Source organism: Eublepharis macularius, chromosome 5 (genome assembly GCF_028583425.1).
Source record: "Eublepharis macularius isolate TG4126 chromosome 5, MPM_Emac_v1.0, whole genome shotgun sequence".
NCBI classification, from domain to species: domain Eukaryota; kingdom Metazoa; phylum Chordata; class Lepidosauria; order Squamata; family Eublepharidae; genus Eublepharis; species Eublepharis macularius.
Genome location: NC_072794.1, coordinates 162,561,642 through 162,582,082, shown reverse-complemented (window position 1 = coordinate 162,582,082; position 20,441 = coordinate 162,561,642). Strand labels below are relative to the sequence as shown.

Sequence of the window (20,441 nt, the reverse complement as noted above, 5' to 3'; positions counted from 1 at the left end):
TTCCCCAAAAAGGTCACATGTCAGGTAGCCCCACCCACCTGACTCTCGGCCATTTTGAGCATTTTGGATTGGGCCATTTTGGATTGGAGGCAAAACAGCCCGGATTGGGCCTCTGACGGGTGGTGGATCACTCTCCCACTCAGCAGCGGCCTGATCCTTACAATTTTGGACCCCTTTTCGGACATTTTCAGCCCCTTTTTGCCATTTTGGGCCCAATTTCGGCCCTGAATGGCCAGGATTGGGTCCAAAACAGCCAGGATAGGTGATACCAGGGGGTGTGGCATATGCAAATCAGTTATGCCAATGAGACACTTCCGGTGATGGTAGGGGGCGTGGCATATGCTAATAGGTTATGCTAATATGTTATGCTAATGAGTTCCTCCAGCTTTTTTTCTATGAAATGACCCCTGGCTGGCACTCTACATTTGGCAACAGTACAGGCCCTGGATGGATTGGGCATAGAATGGGCATGGTGGTACCCTCTCCTTTGGGGGGGACCTTTCATTTCTGAAAGTATATGCACGAATTGGAGCTCTACAGCATTCACAATTGCAATGACAGTGAGGAGCTCGGTTTTGGGAGGTGTCCAGTAACATATTGGCTCAGTTCAAACACTGCATGAAACCATGCTTTAATTCAACAGTCACTCTACATGTTACTTCTTTTATGAGTTCTGCACGGAGACAACCTGTGCTCTGCACAGACACAACACCTCGGGGATTGGCTTCTATTAAAAAAGTATAACATTTGTTAAAATATGACAGGTGTAGAGAAAAATGGCAAATGAAACATTATTTTTCTTTATTTTCAATCTTTGTTCTTTTTCTCTCTTTGTATTCTTTTTTCTTTACTTTTTTCTTCTATTTCTCTGCCCTTTTTACTGGGCTTTTAATCTTATCAAAAAAATAAAAAGTGGAACAAAAAACCCAGCATGTAAATTGACTCTGAAAACTGCCGCCGGGGGAGGGAAAGCTCTTGCCTTTCTCCCAAGCTTTTTATTTCATGCAAAAACAGCGCCGGAAAGGAGAGTTTTCCCCTTTCTGCTGCTGCACGTGCACACAATACCTCCACGAGGAGCAACAGAAGTGGAGAAATGTGTCTCCTCCATATTGTTTTTGCAAACAAAGCTTGGGGGGGAAGCAGGAGCTCTCCCTCCCCAGTGGTAGCTTTCCGAGTACATTTGCATGCTGGGTTTTTTTATAGAAGCCAATCTCTGAGGTGATGTGTGTCTGGGCAGAGTGTGGGTTGGTTCTGTGCAGAACTCATAAAAGAAGTAACATGTAGAGTGACCATAGTTCATCTTGGTTTCGCACATCTGAACACAGATGTCCTGGTTCAGATATGGTTTGTTCAATGGTGATGGCCTTCCAGGTAACGAGGAAGGAAATGAAAGCAGCGTTCGTGGAGGCAAAACGGGATTCGAGAGTTTGTCTGTGAGCAGAATCCTGGTTTCACAAACTAGTTGAAAGCATGGTTTTTTGCATTACATCTGCACTGAGTCTGCCCCTCTAATCTGCATAAAGTATTCCCACTCCCCCCACCTCCATTTATGTAAATGTAGGAAGAAAGCACAGAAAGTAGATGCAAGATTGGCATCTCTGGGGAATAGGAAGCTCTGAAAGAACAGCTGAAATGGAGCTCTGTGAACATCAAGATTTCAGTTCCTACCCTGTTGTGAGCTTGAACACTCCAGTGCCTGCCCTAAAGGACAGTTTCAGGTGGGTAGTCGTGTTGGTCTGTAGAAGAAGAGCAAGATTCGGGTCCAGTAGCGCCTTAAAGACCACAGGGGGAATTTGCCTCTCAAAAGCTCACACCCTGGAAAACTAGGTGGTTTTTAAGGTGCTGTATCAAGAGGGGATGGTCTTCAGTTGAATAACATCAAAGAAAAGGAGAATCCACTCCAAGAAGACCATATAAGATAATTTATATCAACCAATGTACAGTCCGAGAATCTTTCTCAATGATTAAATTGCAGCAGTAGAAATTACATTGTATTCCATTCTATTTTTGTGGTGTGCACACAATCTTCATTACCGCAACACCCCTTCGGTGTGGTTTCCCAACTGTCGAGCTACCCCCGAGGGGGTGAGCTCCCGGCGGGAAGATGGCCTTTACTGTGTGCAGTATCCTCGTTTCCTTTCAAATTCAATGCATCCTCTTTTGCATTATTTCACAGTGTGCCCTAAAGGACAGTCCTTTAAAATACCCCAAAGCCAAGAGAACAAGAATGGAAAAGGCTGAGAATATACTCTTACACCCTGCAGGCTGCACGCAGCTGGGAAAGTAGTGCACAAGATTGTTTCTAACATACCAGAAACCGGTGGGGGCGGGGGGGGGAGCAGAAATATACCAGCAAAAAAGGAGAGAGATACTTGTGGGAAGGTAGGAAACCTATGCAAACAAACATACACAAAACATCCCACAGAAAGAAACTCAGAGGTGTGGGAATGAATTTGCATTGAGATCTGCATAGTAGGGGGACAATTCACTGAGCGTGGCAGAGCGTTGAATGACAAGGCAAAGGGGCACATTAATGCCAGATGAACAATAGCACCCTGTTCTCGTCATTAATACCTTGGGCGGGGGGGGGGGGTTCACTCCATTGTACAGCAGTTTCGCTTTTATGTCCACGGACCACACAATGGTGAATTGAGGATCTAGCTAGGTACAACCAAAGATCCACAATTATAGATAAAACTGTCCATTCATGTCTGAAAGTGGGAACAGAAGGTCTTGTTTTGAACAAAAATAGAGCTCATGGCAAGGGGAAGTGAACTCCGCTCCCTCGCTTGCCTTACATGATTACGTGGCATTGCTTTTAGGTCTTTTCTTCTAATTGGCTCCAAGCTGGGCCGAGGGGGAAGTGCTGAAAGCACCAGAGCACAGAGATGGGGGAGGCAGGCTGAGCCCCTCGCTCTCATGCTGATTTTCTGCTTAACCACACACACCTTCCACACATACCCTTAGGTATGGAAGTGCGGACAGATATATAAATTTAAATGGATCTCCCTATCAAGACATATTTGCTGCTGCTCTGGAAGGCAGTATTAGGGCTAAAGTGACAGGAGGGGAGATTTCTTTTAAACATTTGATGCTCCCTATTGAGGTGTGATTTGGAAATGGAACCCAGGAACTAAGGGGTGGGTTTGGTTCTTCCTTGCTAGAGGTCTCATGCAAAGGCTGGACAGCCCTCTGTCAAGAAGGCTCTGGCTGTGGATTTCCAGCAAGGAATAGGGGGTTGGATTTGATGGTCTAAAAGGCCTCTTCCAGTTTTAGGACTCTGCAGGCCTCTCACACAACATTATGTAAGCTCCAAGTCTCCCTCCAAGCCCATGGAGGGAGACTACATGCATAGATTTCATGCTCACGAGTCAACAATCATGTGTAGGTGTGGGCCTGAACTAGCTTGCTCATGCTCACTCCCCCATATGTGCAGTGATTTCAGTGTGCATAACGTGGTATGGAAAGGGCTTGTGTCCTCTTTAGTCCCAATAGCAATGACTCCAGATGCAAGAGCAAGATCCACGTCCAATAGCACCTTAAAGACTGAGGTTGGTCTTCAAGGTACTATTGGACCCAGATCTTCTTCTTCTACTGCAGACCAACATGGCTACTCACCTGAAACTATCTTCATGGAATATCTTGCCCAAGTTTCCCCAAGCTTCATGTTTATTCATTGGTTACATAGCTCACACTGCTTACAGTTTGGTACAGTGTTTTGATAGAGTGGGTAAGAGTGGCAGGACTCTAATCTGGAGAGGCAGGTTTGAATCCCCACTCCTCTGCTTGAAAGCAGCTGGGTGACCTTGGGTCAGTCACAGCTCTCTCAGAGCTCTCTCAGCCCCACCCACCTCCCAGGGTGACTGTTGTTGTGTGGGGATAATAATAACATACTTTGTAAACCACTCTGAGTGGGTGTTAAGGACAACTTCAGGACAACTTATTTGGGAAGTATTTGGGAATTTCCTGCATTTTGCATCTAGTGGACCCTAGAGGTCCCTTCCAACCCTGTGATTCTATGATTGTATGATTCTATGAAGGGTGGCATATAATCAAATGTTATTATTATTATGTTATTATTATTGCGATACCATCTATCCATATTTCTGTTTTTATTCAGAAAGCAGGGGAAAGCAAGGACTGGTAGCAGCCATCAAGCTTCCGGGCATCCGTCCAATCTCTCAGGAAGGGCACGAACTGCTCTATTGACTCTTGACATACCTGGCAGGCGGTGAGGGTAACCCAAGATGGGGATTGCAATCAAAAGGGAAGCAGCGCCAGCACCAAGAAACCCAATCCACCACGCTCCAACCCATAGAGTGTTGTCTGGTGTGAGATCAACTCTGTGAGTTAAAGACATAAGGAGGAAAGAGACATGATTTCATGGGTCATCTTACAAAATGGTATGTGCCAGTGAACGGTCAGGGCTGACTCTCATAACTAGTGTTGCTAGTAGTTCATGGCTCCCCTTCATCTTTGAGCATCAGAGGTGGGAGCAAACTTTTACAGAGCCAACAGGTACAACCTGGACACAAAATGTGCATTCAAAAGTTTCTTTCACTCCAAAAGAAGATGAGGGGCAGCTGCAGAATCTCCAAGTTGGTATTAAGTCTGAGAACACAGTTCCTACTCCCAGCAGAACAGTCCAGGACCAGAACCAGTGGCAGTAACTGCCCCAACCACAAACAGGGTTACCAACAGCCTGGAGAAAAGAAAAGTCCCATCCGTGGCTTAATGGAATATTATTCATCAGGTGATGTTAGTGACCACCCTGCCATGAAAAGTGTCAGCTCCCCATTTCCACATATTAAGACTCGACTAAAGAGGCAGGATGTTTTTTCTTCTTCTCCAAGACGGATGTTAATCACACATTTTAGCCCATCCCCACCATCTGTCTTGCACAGATAAATCAAATCCACGGCCAAGCTTCAAGTGACGAATGACACTTGAACGGCAAGTGAACAGACTCACCTAGTGATCAAGTGGAGCGCGAGTGAACAGGGAGGAATACATGTGAGTCTGTTCACTTGCCGTTCAAGTGTCATTCGTCACTTGTAGCTTGTCCCCTAGAAAGTTGGGTGATGGAACCTGGGCTTAAGAAGATTTACTCAGAAACATTCAGCTAAGTACAATAGGACTCTCTCTCATACACCACATACACACACTCACACTTTATTTTACTGTAAGAGTGCCAGCCTGATGTAGTGGTTAAGAGCAGCAGGACTCCAATCTGGAGAACTGGGTTTGATTCCCCACTGCTCCGCTTGAAGCCAGCTGCGTGATCTTGGGTCAGTCACGGCTCTCTCGGAGCTCTCTCAGCCACACCCACCTCACAGGGTGATTGTCATGAGGATAATAACAACACACTTGGTTAACCGCTCTGAGTGTGGCATTAAGTTGTCCTGAAGGGCGGTATATAAATCGAACGTTGTTGTTGTTGTTATGTGGGTCCAATGGGGAGCCAAGGTGGCTTACACAATTCTCATTGCCTCACTTTTATTCTTACAACAACCCTGTGAGGTAGGTTAGGGTGAGAGCATATGAAGTAAGTTAGGTTGACTGACCCATGATGATCATCCAGTGAGCTTCCATGGCAAAGAGGGAATTCAATCAAATCCCAGAATAATTTCACTTTGGGCTGTTTCCCAGAGTAGGTCCCAAAGAACCTGGGTTTCCCACACACAACAGGATGCCGCAGCCAACCTTAGCTGCTTGGTGAGTGAGTGCAAATAGTGTGGTACTGAGATATTTTAAGTATATAAATAAAAAAAATCAGGTAAAAAGAAAATGTGTGAAATGGTCCATCTGGAAATTATTTTCTTGTCTGGGACTTGTTTACATTAGGTTTGATATTAGCATGTTGAAATTTCCCTAGAATCCATCCCAAAAATGAGACAAAACAAGAATTCTCTGCACTGCAGGTAACAAATTATTGTGTTTCACTAACTTACCGTCTACCTATCTCAGTGTAAATATTTAGGAAGATTCCTCCAATGAGATAACCAGCTGCAGGCCCCAAAATAGCAGCAGTATAGAAAATTGCTGGGGGGAAAGAGAAAAAGATAAAGGCATCAGAAAAAAGTCTACAAATATTTCAAATGCCACCCCCCCCCCTCCCGAGTTCAAAAATGTTGCTTAAACTTCTGGTTTGTGCAAGGTTTCACTTCTGGGTTAGGATGGTAGAGATTGCCATCAAGTCATAGTTAACTTGTGGCGACTCCTGGTGGGGATTTCATGGCAAGAGATTAACAGAGGTGGTTTGCTATTTCCAGGTTCTGTAGCCCTCATCTTCATCAGAGGTCTCCCATCCAATTACTAACCAAGGACAACCCTGCTTAGCTTCTGAGATCTGACAAGATCAGGCTCAGTTGGGCTATCCAGGTCAGGCTGCGTATTAGGATTGGTTTGTGTGCCATATAGACTATACAATCAAACAAGTTCCCACATCAGAGCTACGGCAAACAACCAGGAGAGCTGGAAGCCCCAGGTATTGAGCTGCCCGTAGCAGCAAATAGCGTAGGAGGGATGTTCCTCGTCCATATTTTGTGTATGCATGAATGATGATGCAGAAGAAAAAAACCTGCTTTGCCTGCAGCTCACCTCTTTGGCATTCAAGCTGGCTAACAGCTGCATTTGTGACTAATGCTCCCTTTTGTGTGCTGAAAAGCCAATTAGATGAGTAAGAGCAGAGCATGGCAGGACTGAAAGGCTCCGAGAGAGTTACATTTCCTTTTGGAGAGATTTGACACATGCTACTGAGCATTGCTTTTTATTCTAAAAAAAGAGGTGCTGGAACTCACAATGTTCTCCCCTCTCATCCCAACTCCCAAATACTCAAGTGGTGCCAGTACTCCATCGAGAGGTGCTGGTACTCTGTACTGGCAGGAACCCCCTGAAAAAAAGCCCTGTATATCTTGGGGGAGTGTTTGCACCAGCCGGTACTGTGGGTTTTATAGGGGGAAAACCCTTATTTGGCATGTAACTCTGCTTCTAGTAAACTGCTCCCTAGAGAGTTTTAACAGTTATGTCACATTGTAATTTAAAGCAGTTCACAAAAGCAGTTCACAAGGATGTGTGAACATCCTTGGCTTAACTCTTTTGGATGCAAGCCAGCAACGTACCCAACCCGGAAGACAATATGAGAGAAGGAAGGTTACAAGGGTTCTGGTTGTCTTGCTGCCGTAGCATAACCAGGAATATAATTTGGAGATTGTTTCAGCTGATGATCCCAACTGGTAAGTTTGGCAGCCATTGTAGAGAAGTGGTTAGAGTGTTACTGGTGAAGCTCAGGTTCAAAACCCCTGCCATCATGAAAGTAATGGAGTGCCCTTAGGTCATTCATTCTCTTACAGCATAAACCACCTCAAAGGGTTACTGGGAGGGTAATATGAAGGAAGGGAGAACTATATATGGGTACTTTAGCTACTCAGAGGAATGGTGGCCAATCCCTCTTTCCACAAAATTTTGCTGGACTCATCCGGAGATTGAGCCAAGGAAAGCAGATTGGCTAATTACGGAGCCATGTGTTCTTATACATCTCATGTACAATCAAACGAATTTTTAAAAATTATAGAAACATGCACACTTGAAAGAAACAATCTATACAAAGGAGCAAGAGTCCGGTAGCACTTATGTGAGGAGTGCACTCAAGTCAGAGCTGAGAGCCAAACTACAAGTGACGTCTTACACAGGTTGGACACTAGTCGGCTTCCCTCAAGTTTTGATGGGAAATGTAGGCATCCTGGTCTTGCAGCTGTAATGGAGAGCCAAGCTGTAAAACCTGGGCGCCTACATTTCCCATCAAAACTTGAGGGAAGCTGACTAGTGTCCAACCTGTGTAAGACGTCACTTGTAGTTTGGCTCTAACTTATGGCGATCCCTGGTGGGATTTTCATGGCAAGAGACTAACAGGTGGTTAGCCATTGCGTGCCTCTGCAACCCTGGTCTTCTTTGGAGGTCTCCCATCCAATTATTAACCAAGGCTGACCCTGCTTAGCTTCAGAGATCTGATGTGATCAGGCTCACCTGAGCTATCCAGGTCAGGTCCCAGTAGTGCCTCAAAGACTAACAAAATTAGCGGTAGAGTATGAGCTTCCGTGAGTCACAACTCATTTCACTCCTTCTGAAGAAGTGAGTTGGGACTGACGAAAGCTCATACCCTACCACTAATTTTGTTAGTTTTATAGGTGATACTGGACTCTTGCTTTTTTCTACTGCTACAGACAGACTAACATGGCTACCCATCTTCATAGTAATCTATACCCATGACACTCACTCATTGGCTTGGGAGCCACATGTGGCTCTTTAACATACCACCTGTGGCTCCTCTAAGCATTGTCCATCAAGTTGACACCCACCCTACATTCCAGAAAAGCTGGCTGTGGAAAATGGGGTTGGTTTTATTTTCCACAGCTACCTTGCTGTCCTCTGGGGACCCTAGCAGTCCTGCTCACTCGCCTGAACAGTGCCTCATGTTGAGAAGGAAGCCCTTCCCTTCACTCCAAATTTACAAGGACTAGCTAAATTTCAGCTGTGAAAGAGAAAGACAACCTGATATACCCAGAAGCAATCTGGTGGCTTTAAAAGGTTTGTGTGTGTGAAGTGCTATCGATTCACTGATGACTTTTGGCAACCCCATCAGGTTTCCAAGGCAAGAGACAAACAGAGGTGGTTTGCCATTGCCTGTACCTGTTTAGCAACCCTGGACTTCCTTGGTGGGCTCTCATCTATGAACTAGCCAGGGCCAACCCTGCTTAGCTTCTGAGATCTGACAAGATCGGGCTAGCCTGGGTCATCCGGATCAGGGCAATTTTATAAGGTTACAAATTTAATATTAATATAATATAAAAATTAATATTTTATAAGGTTATAAATAAATAAATTGTATGGGTATGTTTGGTAGGGTGGTGCACAGGGTATGCTGTAATTAGGTGGCCCTTCTGTTTAATAGTAATTAGAATCAAAGAATCATAGAGTTGGTAGGGATCTCCAGGGTCATCTAGTCCAACCCCCTGCACAATGCAGGAAATTCACAATTACCTCCTCCCACACCCCCAGCGACTCCTGCTCCATGCCCAGAAGATGGCAAAAAACTCCTCCAGGATCCCTAGTCAAACTGGCCTGGAGAAAATTGCTTCCTGACCCCAAAGTGGCGATTGGCATTACCCTAGGCATATAAGAAGGGGCCACAAGAACTAAGCATTGATGTAACCCTTCCTGCCCTCCCTCTCATGATCTGCTCAGGTTCACAGAATCTGCATTGCTGTCAGATGGCCCTCTAGCCTCTGCTTAAAAACCTCCAAAGAAGGAGGGCCCACCACCTCCTGAGGAAGCCTGTTCCACTGAGGGACCACTCTAACTGTCAGGAAGTTCTTCCTAATGTTTAGCTGAAAACTCTTTTGATTTAATTTAAACCTGTTGGTTCTGGTCTGACCTTCTGGGGTAGTAGAAAACAACTTCACGCCACCTTCTATATGACAGCCCTTCAAGAGGCTGGATGAATACTTGTCAGGGATGCTTTAGGCTGATCCTGCACTGGGCAGGGGGTTGGACTAGATGGTCTGTATGGCCCCTTCCAACTCTATGTTTCTATGATTCTAAGTACTTGAAGATGGTTATTGTGAATGTGGCTCTCTGTGAGCTATAGAATGAGTACCACTGCTCTATACAGTTATAACCAACAGGTACCTGTTTAGGGTTATTATGAAAATACTGAAAGGAGGGAAAGAGTGAAACCAGTTTCAACATATTGATTACCAATATACACAGGGGAGTGGTTAGATTTGACATTTTCATCCAAATAGGTCACTCCAAGAGTATAAAGAGGTGTCGCTCCAATCCCATGTAGAAACTGTCCGAGCATGAAGACGAACCGGTAATTAGAGAGACTGGAGACACTTCCTGAGCACCGCACGCTCTGGTTGGAGGAGCACATGCCCGTCTCCTCTGAGAAATGTACTTCATACTGGCTGGTGGTGAACTGGGGCAATGCAAAGACAAGCGACCCAATTCCCATGACCAATACTCCCCATCCAAGCCACCGGGGTTTGTGGCCATTTCCCCCAAAGTAACTGACAAAAGTCAAGCACACGCAGGCCGCGATGTCGTACGAGCTGGCAATGAGTCCGCTCTCGTAACTCCGCAGGTCGAATCGCCGTTCTATGGAAGTGATGACCGTATTAATGAAACCGTTGACTGTCATTCCTTGCAGGAAAGAAGCGACGCAGAGGAAGAACAAGACCCCCTTTGGTGTATTGCAAAACTGTAAACAACTCGGAGTGAAGGTCCCCCACCCACACTCAAGCACCTCTCCTTCTGAGGAGACATATTTCATTCCTGTGCTGTAAGGGATTTTGCTTTCAGATCTGGCATTGCAGAGTGGTTTAACGCATGAGTCCGAAGGGCTGTTGGCATTGGAGTATAAAGTGCCATTGCTCAGAGGGGTCGTACAAGACTCGTTGGGACTGGGGGTATCAAAACTAAGGCTACTCTCCGCTGGGTCAGATGCGCTAGAAAAAATAAGTTTCTGGGTGAAATTGAAGCCATTTTCTCCCATCAACTTGTGAGGCATTTCCACCCGAGAGGAGCCAATGGTTTTGTGCGGTCTTCCTGTTATTCTCCCAGATCGGCTTGGTTCCTTGCAATGGAGTGTCGAGTCTCGGCTTTCAGAAGGAACAATTTTGTGATAACAGGGCCAACAAGCGGATGGGAAAATGAGACATCCTGAACCACTTCATTCTGTGAAAAGAACATCAAGAAGAGTTAGCAAACTGAGCTTCTCTGGAGCTTCAGTACGCACCCCACCAGTTCTCTGAAATAACGATAACGATAACGATAACGATAACGATAACGATAACGATAACGATAACGATAACGATAACGATAACGATAACGATAACGATAACGATAACGATAACGATAACGATAACGATAACGATAACGATAGATTTATATACCGCCCTTCAGGACAATTTAATGCCCACTCAGAGCGGTTTACAAAGTATGTCATTATTATCCCCACAACAAAACACCCTGTGAGGTGAGTGAGGCTGAGAGAGCTTTGAGAGAGCTGGGACTGACCCAAGGTCACCCAGCTGGCTTCAAGTGGAGGAGTGGGGAATCAAACCTGGCTTTCCAGATTAGAGTCCTCCGCTCTTAACCACTAAACCAAACTAGCTCTGAAACTTTATTACATCTTTCTGTGGAAAGGAGGAACTGTGAGTTGGCTGTTGGAAACTGGTGTTTCCATGGGCACAGAGATCTCAGAGTAAGATCTTTGCAGTCTATGTGCTATGTGCCAGCTGGGTTCCGATGACACACCGACACACCTGGTTTGGTTGGAACGGCCACAACTTTATTGATTACAGTCTTTTGGAGCATTGGCAAGGCGTGTGGGCAGCAGAACCCTTGGCATCGAAAGGCACTTTGCTCTTCTGTGTGCTGTTCCCCTAGCAAGCCTGCTGGCCACCACAGGATGGCAAGCGCTGTTCCACCACCACCAGCTGCTGGAGGGCCCTTGCCTCCCTTATAACCGCAGGAGTGAGCTGTCCTTTATGCCCTGCTCACACCTTAGGGATCTGGCCCAGAGCCTCAAAACTGCCGAACCCATAAAGTTGGGACTGTCCCACTGGCCACTCTGGCTCGAGCAGTGGGTGGGTGGGAAAACATCCTGATCTTACTGGTGCTTTCTCGGAATGGCGCCAACCATGTTACAGCCTTGGAAGAGACTCTCCTTTGCGCCTCCTCTTCCAGTACTGACCCTCGCCTCCACCTCAGCCTCTCCCTCGGTTGCAACCCAGCCCGCGGTAAGTCTGCAAGCTTCCTCTTGCAGGAGCTCCAAATGCACCCCCCTCTCCAATCCTTTCCCTGGAGGAAAATCGACCCCCCCCCCCGCCCAAGAATAAGATTTGGGGGAAGACTTTGGTACCTCCCTGGAATACGGAAGGCAGCAAGATTTTGCTTCACAAAGGTTTGGGGGTGTTTTTATTATTGTTGCTTTTACATTGTAAGTCACCTTGAGTGCTGTAAAGCAGAAAGGTGGCTAACATATATTTTAAATAAAATAAATAAATAGAGCCTGCTCTTATATTTGGGGAACATCTTTATTAATGTGTATGTTACCATGTTCTAAAAGGACAAAATTGTAGAGTCGTTTCTTCTGTGTGTTCTTCAGAGAGAAGGAAGGAAGGAAGGAAGGAAGGAAGGAAGGAAGGAAGGAAGGAAGGAAGGAAGGAAGGAAGGAAGAAAGAAAGAAAGAAAGAAAGAAAGAAAGAAAGAAAGAAAGAAAGAAAGAAAGAAAGGAAGGAAGGAAGGAAGGAAGGAAGGAAGGAAGGAAGGAAGAAAATGTCGTATCTCCTGAAAGGTAAGCAGACTAACTTAAACACTTCTGGGCTACCTCTTCCCACAGAAATTTTGCTCTAGGTAGTTTAGTCACAGTCTTCTTAAACAACAGATCTCACCTTAAAACATTCTCCTTCTCCAGCTCGGGGTCTAGGAGCAGCCTGACAGCGCAATCCTACACAGAGTTACTCCAGTCTAAGCCCATTGAAGTAACTCTGCATCAGATCGCACTGTTAGAAACCTTTTGCACGCAATCTGCCTTTGCCTCCCGGCAGCCTTCCCTTTCTAGGCTGTCCCATCTAATTAGCTACTGACAGGCTGGTGCTGAGTTGCAGTAAACAGATGTGAAGGCCTGGATTAAAATTATTCTGTCCTGGGAAATACCTTGTGGGAAGTATAAGTACTTCAGCAATAGAGAATAGTGCAGGTCCCTCTTCAAGTTTGGGAATGCTGGGTAACATAAGTTAGGGGGAAAGAGACAAAGGAGGGAGGCATTTTATCCTGGTCATAGAATGTTCTGCCCCTGGAAGTCAGCTGAAGACTTCATTTTAAAAAAAGAATGGATTGCCTCAGGGCCAAACTATAAGTGACGCCTGACACAGGTTGGACACTTGTCAGCTTCCCTCAAGTTTTGATGGTAAATGTAGGCATCCTGGTTTGACAGCTTGGCTCTCCATTACAGCTGCAAGACCAGGATGCCTACATTTCCCATCAAAACTTGAGGGAAGCTGACAAGTGTCCAACCTGTGTCAGGCGTCACTTGTAGCTTGGCCCTCAGGATAAGGTTGCCATGTTGAAGGGCCTGGAGATCTCCCCGAATTACAATGGTTCTCCTGACTACAGAGATCAGACTGTCTACATGAGACATCTGACATGTGAAGAACACGTGTCGGGAGATATAATGTTAGCCAGGAAGGGTAGTTTAAAAAGACAGAGCAGGAGGCAGGGCAAAGGCTTTGCTATACACTGGAGCTGTGTGAAGGGGCTGTGAAATGCCAGAAGGGAAACTTCAGCCCATTAGAACCTCTCCAGGTCCAAGCAAAGCTCTGGAAGGCAGCTCCAGCCCATTTCCATGCCTCACTGTCTTCTGGTTGCTATTGCACACAAAGGTGAAATTGACAGAGCCTTTGGGAAGGTGAAGGTGAAATTAACAAACCCTCTGATGAAGGATCTCCATGGGCTCTGTCTTTTTAAACTACGTTTCCCAGCTAACATTGTGTCTGGGTCCTCCCCTTCCTGCCAGGAGGGTAAGTGGACCAAGCAACCCTACTTTATGAGTTAATTGGCCCAGTTTACAGAAATTAAGCACCCACATTTTGACTTTAAAAATAATCCACCTAAAAATCACTGAATGCCTATTTTTTCACAACATCTCTAAAATACAAAATAGCAGTATACATATTTAAAAGCAGTTAGGGCAAGGTCCAAATAGATACCTGTACCAAAGTACATTGGGCGGCAGGTGAAAACTGTAAGAAGCTGCAAACGACTGATCTTAATTGCCCTTCCCTGTCTTTTGTGACCCCCACCCCACCAAAAAGTAAGTAGGGGCTCAGTGCTGTTGCAGTGGTTTAAACTTAGGATGTGCTAGGGTTCCTAGCCTCCAGGTGATAGCTGGAGATCTCCCATAATTACAACTGATCTCCAAGTTGTATTAGGCAGCATTAGCCATACCAGTATTCCTTAAATTCAGCAACACAGAGGTCATAATATTATCTTACTTCAAGGGGCTTCTTTAATGATATACAAATGGTGAGCCACATTACTATAAACATTATGTAATTATTATGAAAATTCCACAGGAGGTGAAGGTTCTATGGCTAAGCCACACAAATGAACAGAAAAGCTAAAGACTCTGGAGCTTTTCAAGTTTAGGGGAGAGATAGTAAAGGGGAGATATGATAGAGGTTTATAAAATTATGCATGGGGTGGAGAAAAATTGAGAGAGAATTTTTTTTCTCCTTTTCCCATAATATTAGCACTCTGGGGGTCCCAATTAAGTAGTTCGAAAATAGGTTCAGAATAGACACAAGGAAATATGTCTTTAAAAACAACAACATTTGATTTATATACTACCCTTTAGAACAACTTAATGCCCACTCAGAGCGGTTTACAAAATATTTCATTATTATCCCCACAACAATCACTCTGTGAGGTGGATGGCGCTGAGAGTGATCCAAGATTGCTGTGCCTGACCCCAAGTCACCCAGCTGGCTTCAAGTGGAGGAGTGGGGAATCAAACCTGGCTCTCCAGATTAGAATCCTGCTGCTCTTAACTACTATACCAAATGGCCTCTCTGAATGATAGGGTCGCCATGTTCCCTTGCCCTCCAGTGGGAGAGGGGATCCAGCACTTACCTTTTCGGTGCTGCCATCATGCTTTTCACATGCGTCTGCATAATGTCACTTCCAAGAAGTGATGTCATCGCACAGGGGCACTTGTGCACTTTGCAGTGAGCCAATTTGGGCCTGATTAAGCCTGTTTGGGGCCCAAATCAGCCCACTGAGAAGCGTGGGAGCACTCTTGGGGTAGTACGATGATGTCACTCCCAGGAAGTGACATCATTGTGCCACCCTGGGAGCACATCCAGGAGGCCCATTCTCAGACCTCCCCTCCCCTCACCGGCCAGGTAAGTGGTGGCAGGGGGCAGAGGGTGAAAACAGGGGATCCCCCACTTCCATCATGGGAATGCGATTCCTACTGAATGAGTAATTAAACTGTAGAATTCACTAGGTAGTGATGGCTTTAAATGGGGGTTAGGCACATTTATGGAGGAGAGATTCATCAATGGCTACTAGCCACAGAGATTAAATGGAACTTCCCTATTTAGAAGCAGTCTCTGAATACTAGTGCCAAGAGGCCACACTGAGAAAAGCCTTGATTTTTATGCCGTGTTTGTTGTCCCCTGGCTGTGTAAGACTGTATTGACCAGTGGTCGGATCCAGTAGAGTCTTCATGTATTATAAAGACATTGTCCTCCCTGCCTTCCCCAGGCTCCTCCCCCAAATCTCCAGGAATTTCCAGCCTGGAGTTGGCAACCCAAAAAAACCAAACAGAACCCCTCTTCTTGCAAAACTGGTTGAAAACCTAATGCCTAAAATAAAAAGAATGACTTCTCCCCTGAAACTACTGGCATAATAAAGGCTTCTCCTCTGACTTGACGGTGCGATCTGTACCGTTTTTGGCTTTCAACTCATGTTTTAAGAAACTGGATGGCAAAGCTTTTCATCAGCTTATCATTTTAATCAGCATAACGAACCGCAGGGCCAATTAAAAATGGAAACTCAGCTGCAGCAACTCAGCGAGATGTGTGTTATGACTGAGCTGTCAAACGGCATGCTGAGTAATCCTATTTCCCAAGCTGGCGCTCAGTGGTAGGTAATCTTCTCTTTCACTCTTGCCGGCTTTGTGACTTTGATAAGGAATTACTAGAGCAAACGAGATTCACTCTTATCTGCCATTTTCTCATAGCTGAGAGCGGCTTAGACTGTACAAACTGAAATGATTGCATTGTATTATACGGCAGAATGTAAAAGGGAAGCTTGAAAAGAAATTACCATCTGCAGAAAGGGCAGAGATCCAACTCAAAGGTTACGGTTGTATCTTGGGGGGCTGCCAAACCTTGGGATTACATGGATATTAGTCTGCTCCAAGGGGAAAATGACTGGTGAAGGGACTAAGGAATGGACCGGCAAGACTTTGTTTCCTTCAGAATATTAGAACTTGCAGGGCCCCTAAGAAGGTTGATGGCTAGGAAAAACAGGACAGATAAAAGGAAGTACTTTTCAACAATGCATAATTCGACAGAATCGAAAAGATTCCAGTAGCACCCTTAAGACTAACCAACTTTACCGTAGCATAAGCTTTCAAGAATCACAGTTCTCTTCGTCAGATGCGTAATTCGACAGAATTCACTACTTCATAAAGAGGAGACAGCCAGCAGTTCAGGCCTGATTTGCCCAGGTGGAAGAATGAGGTGGGAATAGAGCACTGAAGTGGCAGAACAGACTCCAAGACTTCAGAGTTGCTGACCTCCAGGTGGAACCTTAAGACCTCCCAAAACTACAGCTGATCTCCAGACTACAGGCGTCAGTCACCCTGGAGAAAATGGCTGCTTTGATGGGTGAACTCTATGGCATTATACCTCACTGAGGTCCTCTTCCCCGACTCTTGATCTCTCTGGCTCCACCCCCAAATCTCTAGACATTTCCAAAACTGGCAACCTCACTTTAGGTTACACTTAGGGAGACTCATGTTGGGTCACATTTTGGAATGTTCCCCTACGTTAAAAGCTCTCCACAAAGAGAAACCTAGCACGACAAGAAAAAGAGAGAGGGTGTACACCTTTTTAATGCTGTGGAGAGGGCTCTCAAGTCAAAGCTGACATATGGTGACCCCTGGTGGGGTTTTTATAGCAAGAAATTAACAGAGGTGGTTTGCCACTGCCTGCCTCTGCAACCCTGACTTTCGTTGGAGGTCTCCCATCCAATTACTAGCCAAGGCTGACCCTGCTTAGCTTCCAAGACTGGACAAGATCAGTCTCACCAGACCAGGGCTACTCTTCTATTTAAAAATGCAAACTGCTGCATCCCATTCTAAAATTTCTTCTGGAATAGGTAAATCAGGCTTTAGATGTCTTTAGGAGAGGACTACATAAATTGAAGGTGGATATGTCACGCCATGATGGCTAAATGAACTCCCCGTTCAGATGCTCTGTACCTCTGAATAAAGAAAAAAAATGTACAGCTAGATAGTGTATTATACATTTGAACATCCACAGTAGTGGGCTCTGGAGAAACATCTGGAGGACAGTGTCCCCCACTAATAGAAATTTGCCAACATTGTCAGGGTTTTTAAACAGCCACTGTGTGGCCAACCAAATCAATCCTATCTCTAATCTGGAGAACCGGGTTTGATTCCTCACTCCTCCACTTGAAGCCAGCTGGGTGACCTTGGGTCAGTCACAGCTTCTCCAAGCTCTCAGCCCTATCCACCTCACAGGGTGATTGTTGTGGGGATAATAATAACATACTTTGTAAACTGCTCTGAGCGAGCCTTAAGTTGTCCTGAAGGGTAGTATATAAATCGAATGTTGTTGTTGTTGTTATTAATGATGATGATCAGGGCTTTTTTCCAGCTGGAATGTGGTAGAAAGGAGTTCCGGCACCTCTTGAAAATGGTCACATGGCCGGTGGCCCCGCCCCCTGATCTCCAGACAGAGGGGAGTTTAGATTGCCCTCCACACCGCTGAGTGGCGCGGAGGGCAATCTAAGCTCCCCTCTGTCTGGAGATCAGGGGGCGGGGTCACTGGCCATGTGACCATTTTCACTGAGGGCGATTTAAACTTTAAAAAACTCCCCTCTTGTTCCAGCTGACCCAAAGTGTGGTCCATTGTGTGGTCGTGAGTGGTCCAGTTCCACCACTGAGTTCCACCACCTCTTTTCCCAGAAAAAAGCCCTGATGATGATAATAATTTTCTTTTGTTGTAGGAGGTAATCGAGGGATTCTGTTATTAAGAGTACTGCAAAATAACTAAATCAAAACCATAAATTGCTAATCCCAAACCTTAAACAACCCAGGTTTCGGAACATGTGGTCTCTTGATATCGGTGGTCACCCACCCCTGACAAAAATGGTCAAGTTCATTCAACCCCATCTGTTCATATTATATTGGTGCATGTATTGAATTCTTCCATAAATTAAGAGGATTATCCATATCATTTCTGTAACCGGGGATGAATTCCATACGGAAAGATGTAATCCCATCTTTTGTTTCTGAATGGGGGTCGGGGGCGGACATTCCAGGAATGTTAAAAGTCCGTGGAAAATTCTGCAGAGGGAAGTGTTACATTCAGATCTCCAAGACCGCCAAGGAAGGGATCAGAATAACTGAAGGCATGTGCTGGGAGCCATGTGCAAACTGCTTATAGATTAAAATAAGATTGGCATTTGTACGGGCTTTATTCGTATTTGCAAAATCAGATCTTTATTGTATTGTCGAAGGCTTTCACGGCCGGAGAACGATGGTTGTTGTGGGTTTTCCGGGCTGTATTGCCGTGGTCTTGGCATTGTAGTTCCTGACGTTTCGCCAGCAGCTGTGGCTGGCATCTTCAGAGGTGTAGCACCAAAAGACAGAGATCTCTCAGTGTCACAGTGTGGAAAAGATGTAGGTCATTTGTATCTACTCAGCAGGGGTGGGGTTGAGCTGAGTCATCCTGTAAGAGTTTCCCAGGGTGTGGAATGCTAATGGAGGGAGGCTTCACTGTATCCTGAGGAGGTTCTTTTGCATATGGATTGGTGCTTGATGTGCTAATCTTCTCTGCAGGGCTATTGTTGGGTGTGGAGTGTTTTGTTAGCCTGGTGTTTTTCAGAACTGGCAACCATGCTCTGTTCATTCTTAAGGTTTCTTCTTTCCTGTTGAAGTTTTGCTTATGCTTGTGAATTTCAATGGCTTCCCTGTGCAGTCTGACAAAGTAGTTGGAAGTGTTGTCCAGTATTTTGGTGTCCTGGAAAAAGATACTGTGCCCTGTTTGAGTTAGGCTATGTTCAGCCACTGCTGATTTTTCCGGTTGTCCAAGTCTGCAGTGTCTTTCATGTTCTTTTATTCTTGTCTGGATGCTACGCTTTGTGGTCCCGATGTAAACTTGTCCACAGCTGCAGGGTATACGGTATACTCCTGCAGAGGTTCTGAAAAACACCAGGCTAACAAAACACTCCACACCCGACAATAGCCCTGCAGAGAAGATTAGCACATCAAGTACCAATCCATATGCAAAAGAACCTCCTCAGGATACAGTGAAGCCTCCCTCCATTAGCATTCCACACCCTGGGAAACTCTTACAGGATGACTCAGCTCAACCCCACCCCTGCTGAGTAGATACAAATGACCTACATCTTTTCCACACTGTGACACTGAGAGATCTCTGTCTTTTGGTGCTACACCTCTGAAGATGCCAGCCACAGCTGCTGGCGAAACGTCAGGAACTACAATGCCAAGACCACGGCAATACAGCCCGGAAAACCCACAACAACCATCAGATCTTTATTAAGTGGAAGATAAGCATGGAAGCTGTTACAATGTGATTGCCCAGGATATGTTCTGGTTTGTTTGTATTGTGATTTACAACCATGGAGTTGGAGGGGACGTGTACAGGCCCTCTAGTCCAATCTCATATACCCCATGCAGGAAATGCAAAGATAGAGGCAACTTCTGTCTCCAGCATCCATTTGGGATTAAATTACCTGGGACTTGAGCCCTCACTCAAATAGGGTTGCAAAATTCTAAAAGATGGAATGGTGGAGCCTGGGGTTTGGGAAAGGGAGGGACCTCACTGAAGTCTAATAGATTCCGCCCTCCAAAGCAGCCATTTCCTTCAGTTAGGAAGGATTGTATTCCAGAAGATCTCTGAGCCCCACTTGGCAAATTGCAGCCAAAGAGGAGAAAAGATACATGTTTTACAGGCTGTTAAACATTTCGCTTGCAATGGGGCAATGAGTCTGTCATCAGTTGCTTCTCATTTCTAGGGTCCTGGTGTGAGAGTGTTGGGGGGCTATTTTATGCAGAGACAATGTTGGGGGCATGCTAAATCATGCACACACACAAACGAGGGTGGTCAGATGTCCTCTTTTTGCAGGCTTGTCTTCTAAAATGATTGGCTTCTTCTTCCATCTGATAAAATCAGCTTTAGTGGTTGTGCGTAGGTTTGCCAGTGTCCCAGTGGTGGCTGGAGATCTCCTGGAATTGCAACAGATCTCCAGGCCCCAGAGATCAGTTCCCCTGGAGGAAACGGCTGCTTTGGTGGGTAGACTCTATAGCATTATACCCCGCTGAGGCCCCTCTCCTCCTTAAGCCCTGCCATCTCCAGGCTCCCCCCGCCCCCAAATCTCCAGGAATTTCCCAACCCGGAGCTAGCAACCCTAGTTGTACAGATTAGATTCTGGAACCAGCCACAGGGTACTCATCTGCAGAAAGAAGGATTGCTAAAGGTGACTAGACTATCTGAGGTGAATTAAAGGTGAGGAGCCATAAACTGTAAGACAGGTGAGCAGGAGAGATCTTGGAAAAATTAGCACCTGGACAGCAGAACGAGCTAGTGCCATGG

General features: G+C 45.6%; 1 protein-coding gene across 1 annotated transcript in view; it reads right to left on the bottom strand.

The window, feature by feature from the left end:
* Positions 1-10,570, bottom strand: part of SLCO4A1 (solute carrier organic anion transporter family member 4A1) — a 42,874-nt gene extending 32,304 nt beyond the window's left edge. The window contains exons 1-3 of the mRNA XM_054981599.1: positions 9,757-10,570; positions 5,952-6,042; positions 4,222-4,343 (exon numbers count right to left, since the gene is read on the bottom strand). Coding sequence (XP_054837574.1) covers positions 4,222-4,343; positions 5,952-6,042; positions 9,757-10,570 — 1,027 coding nt within the window. The remainder of the gene's footprint in view (positions 1-4,221; positions 4,344-5,951; positions 6,043-9,756) is intronic.
* Between the last annotated feature and the right edge of the window lie 9,871 nt (positions 10,571-20,441).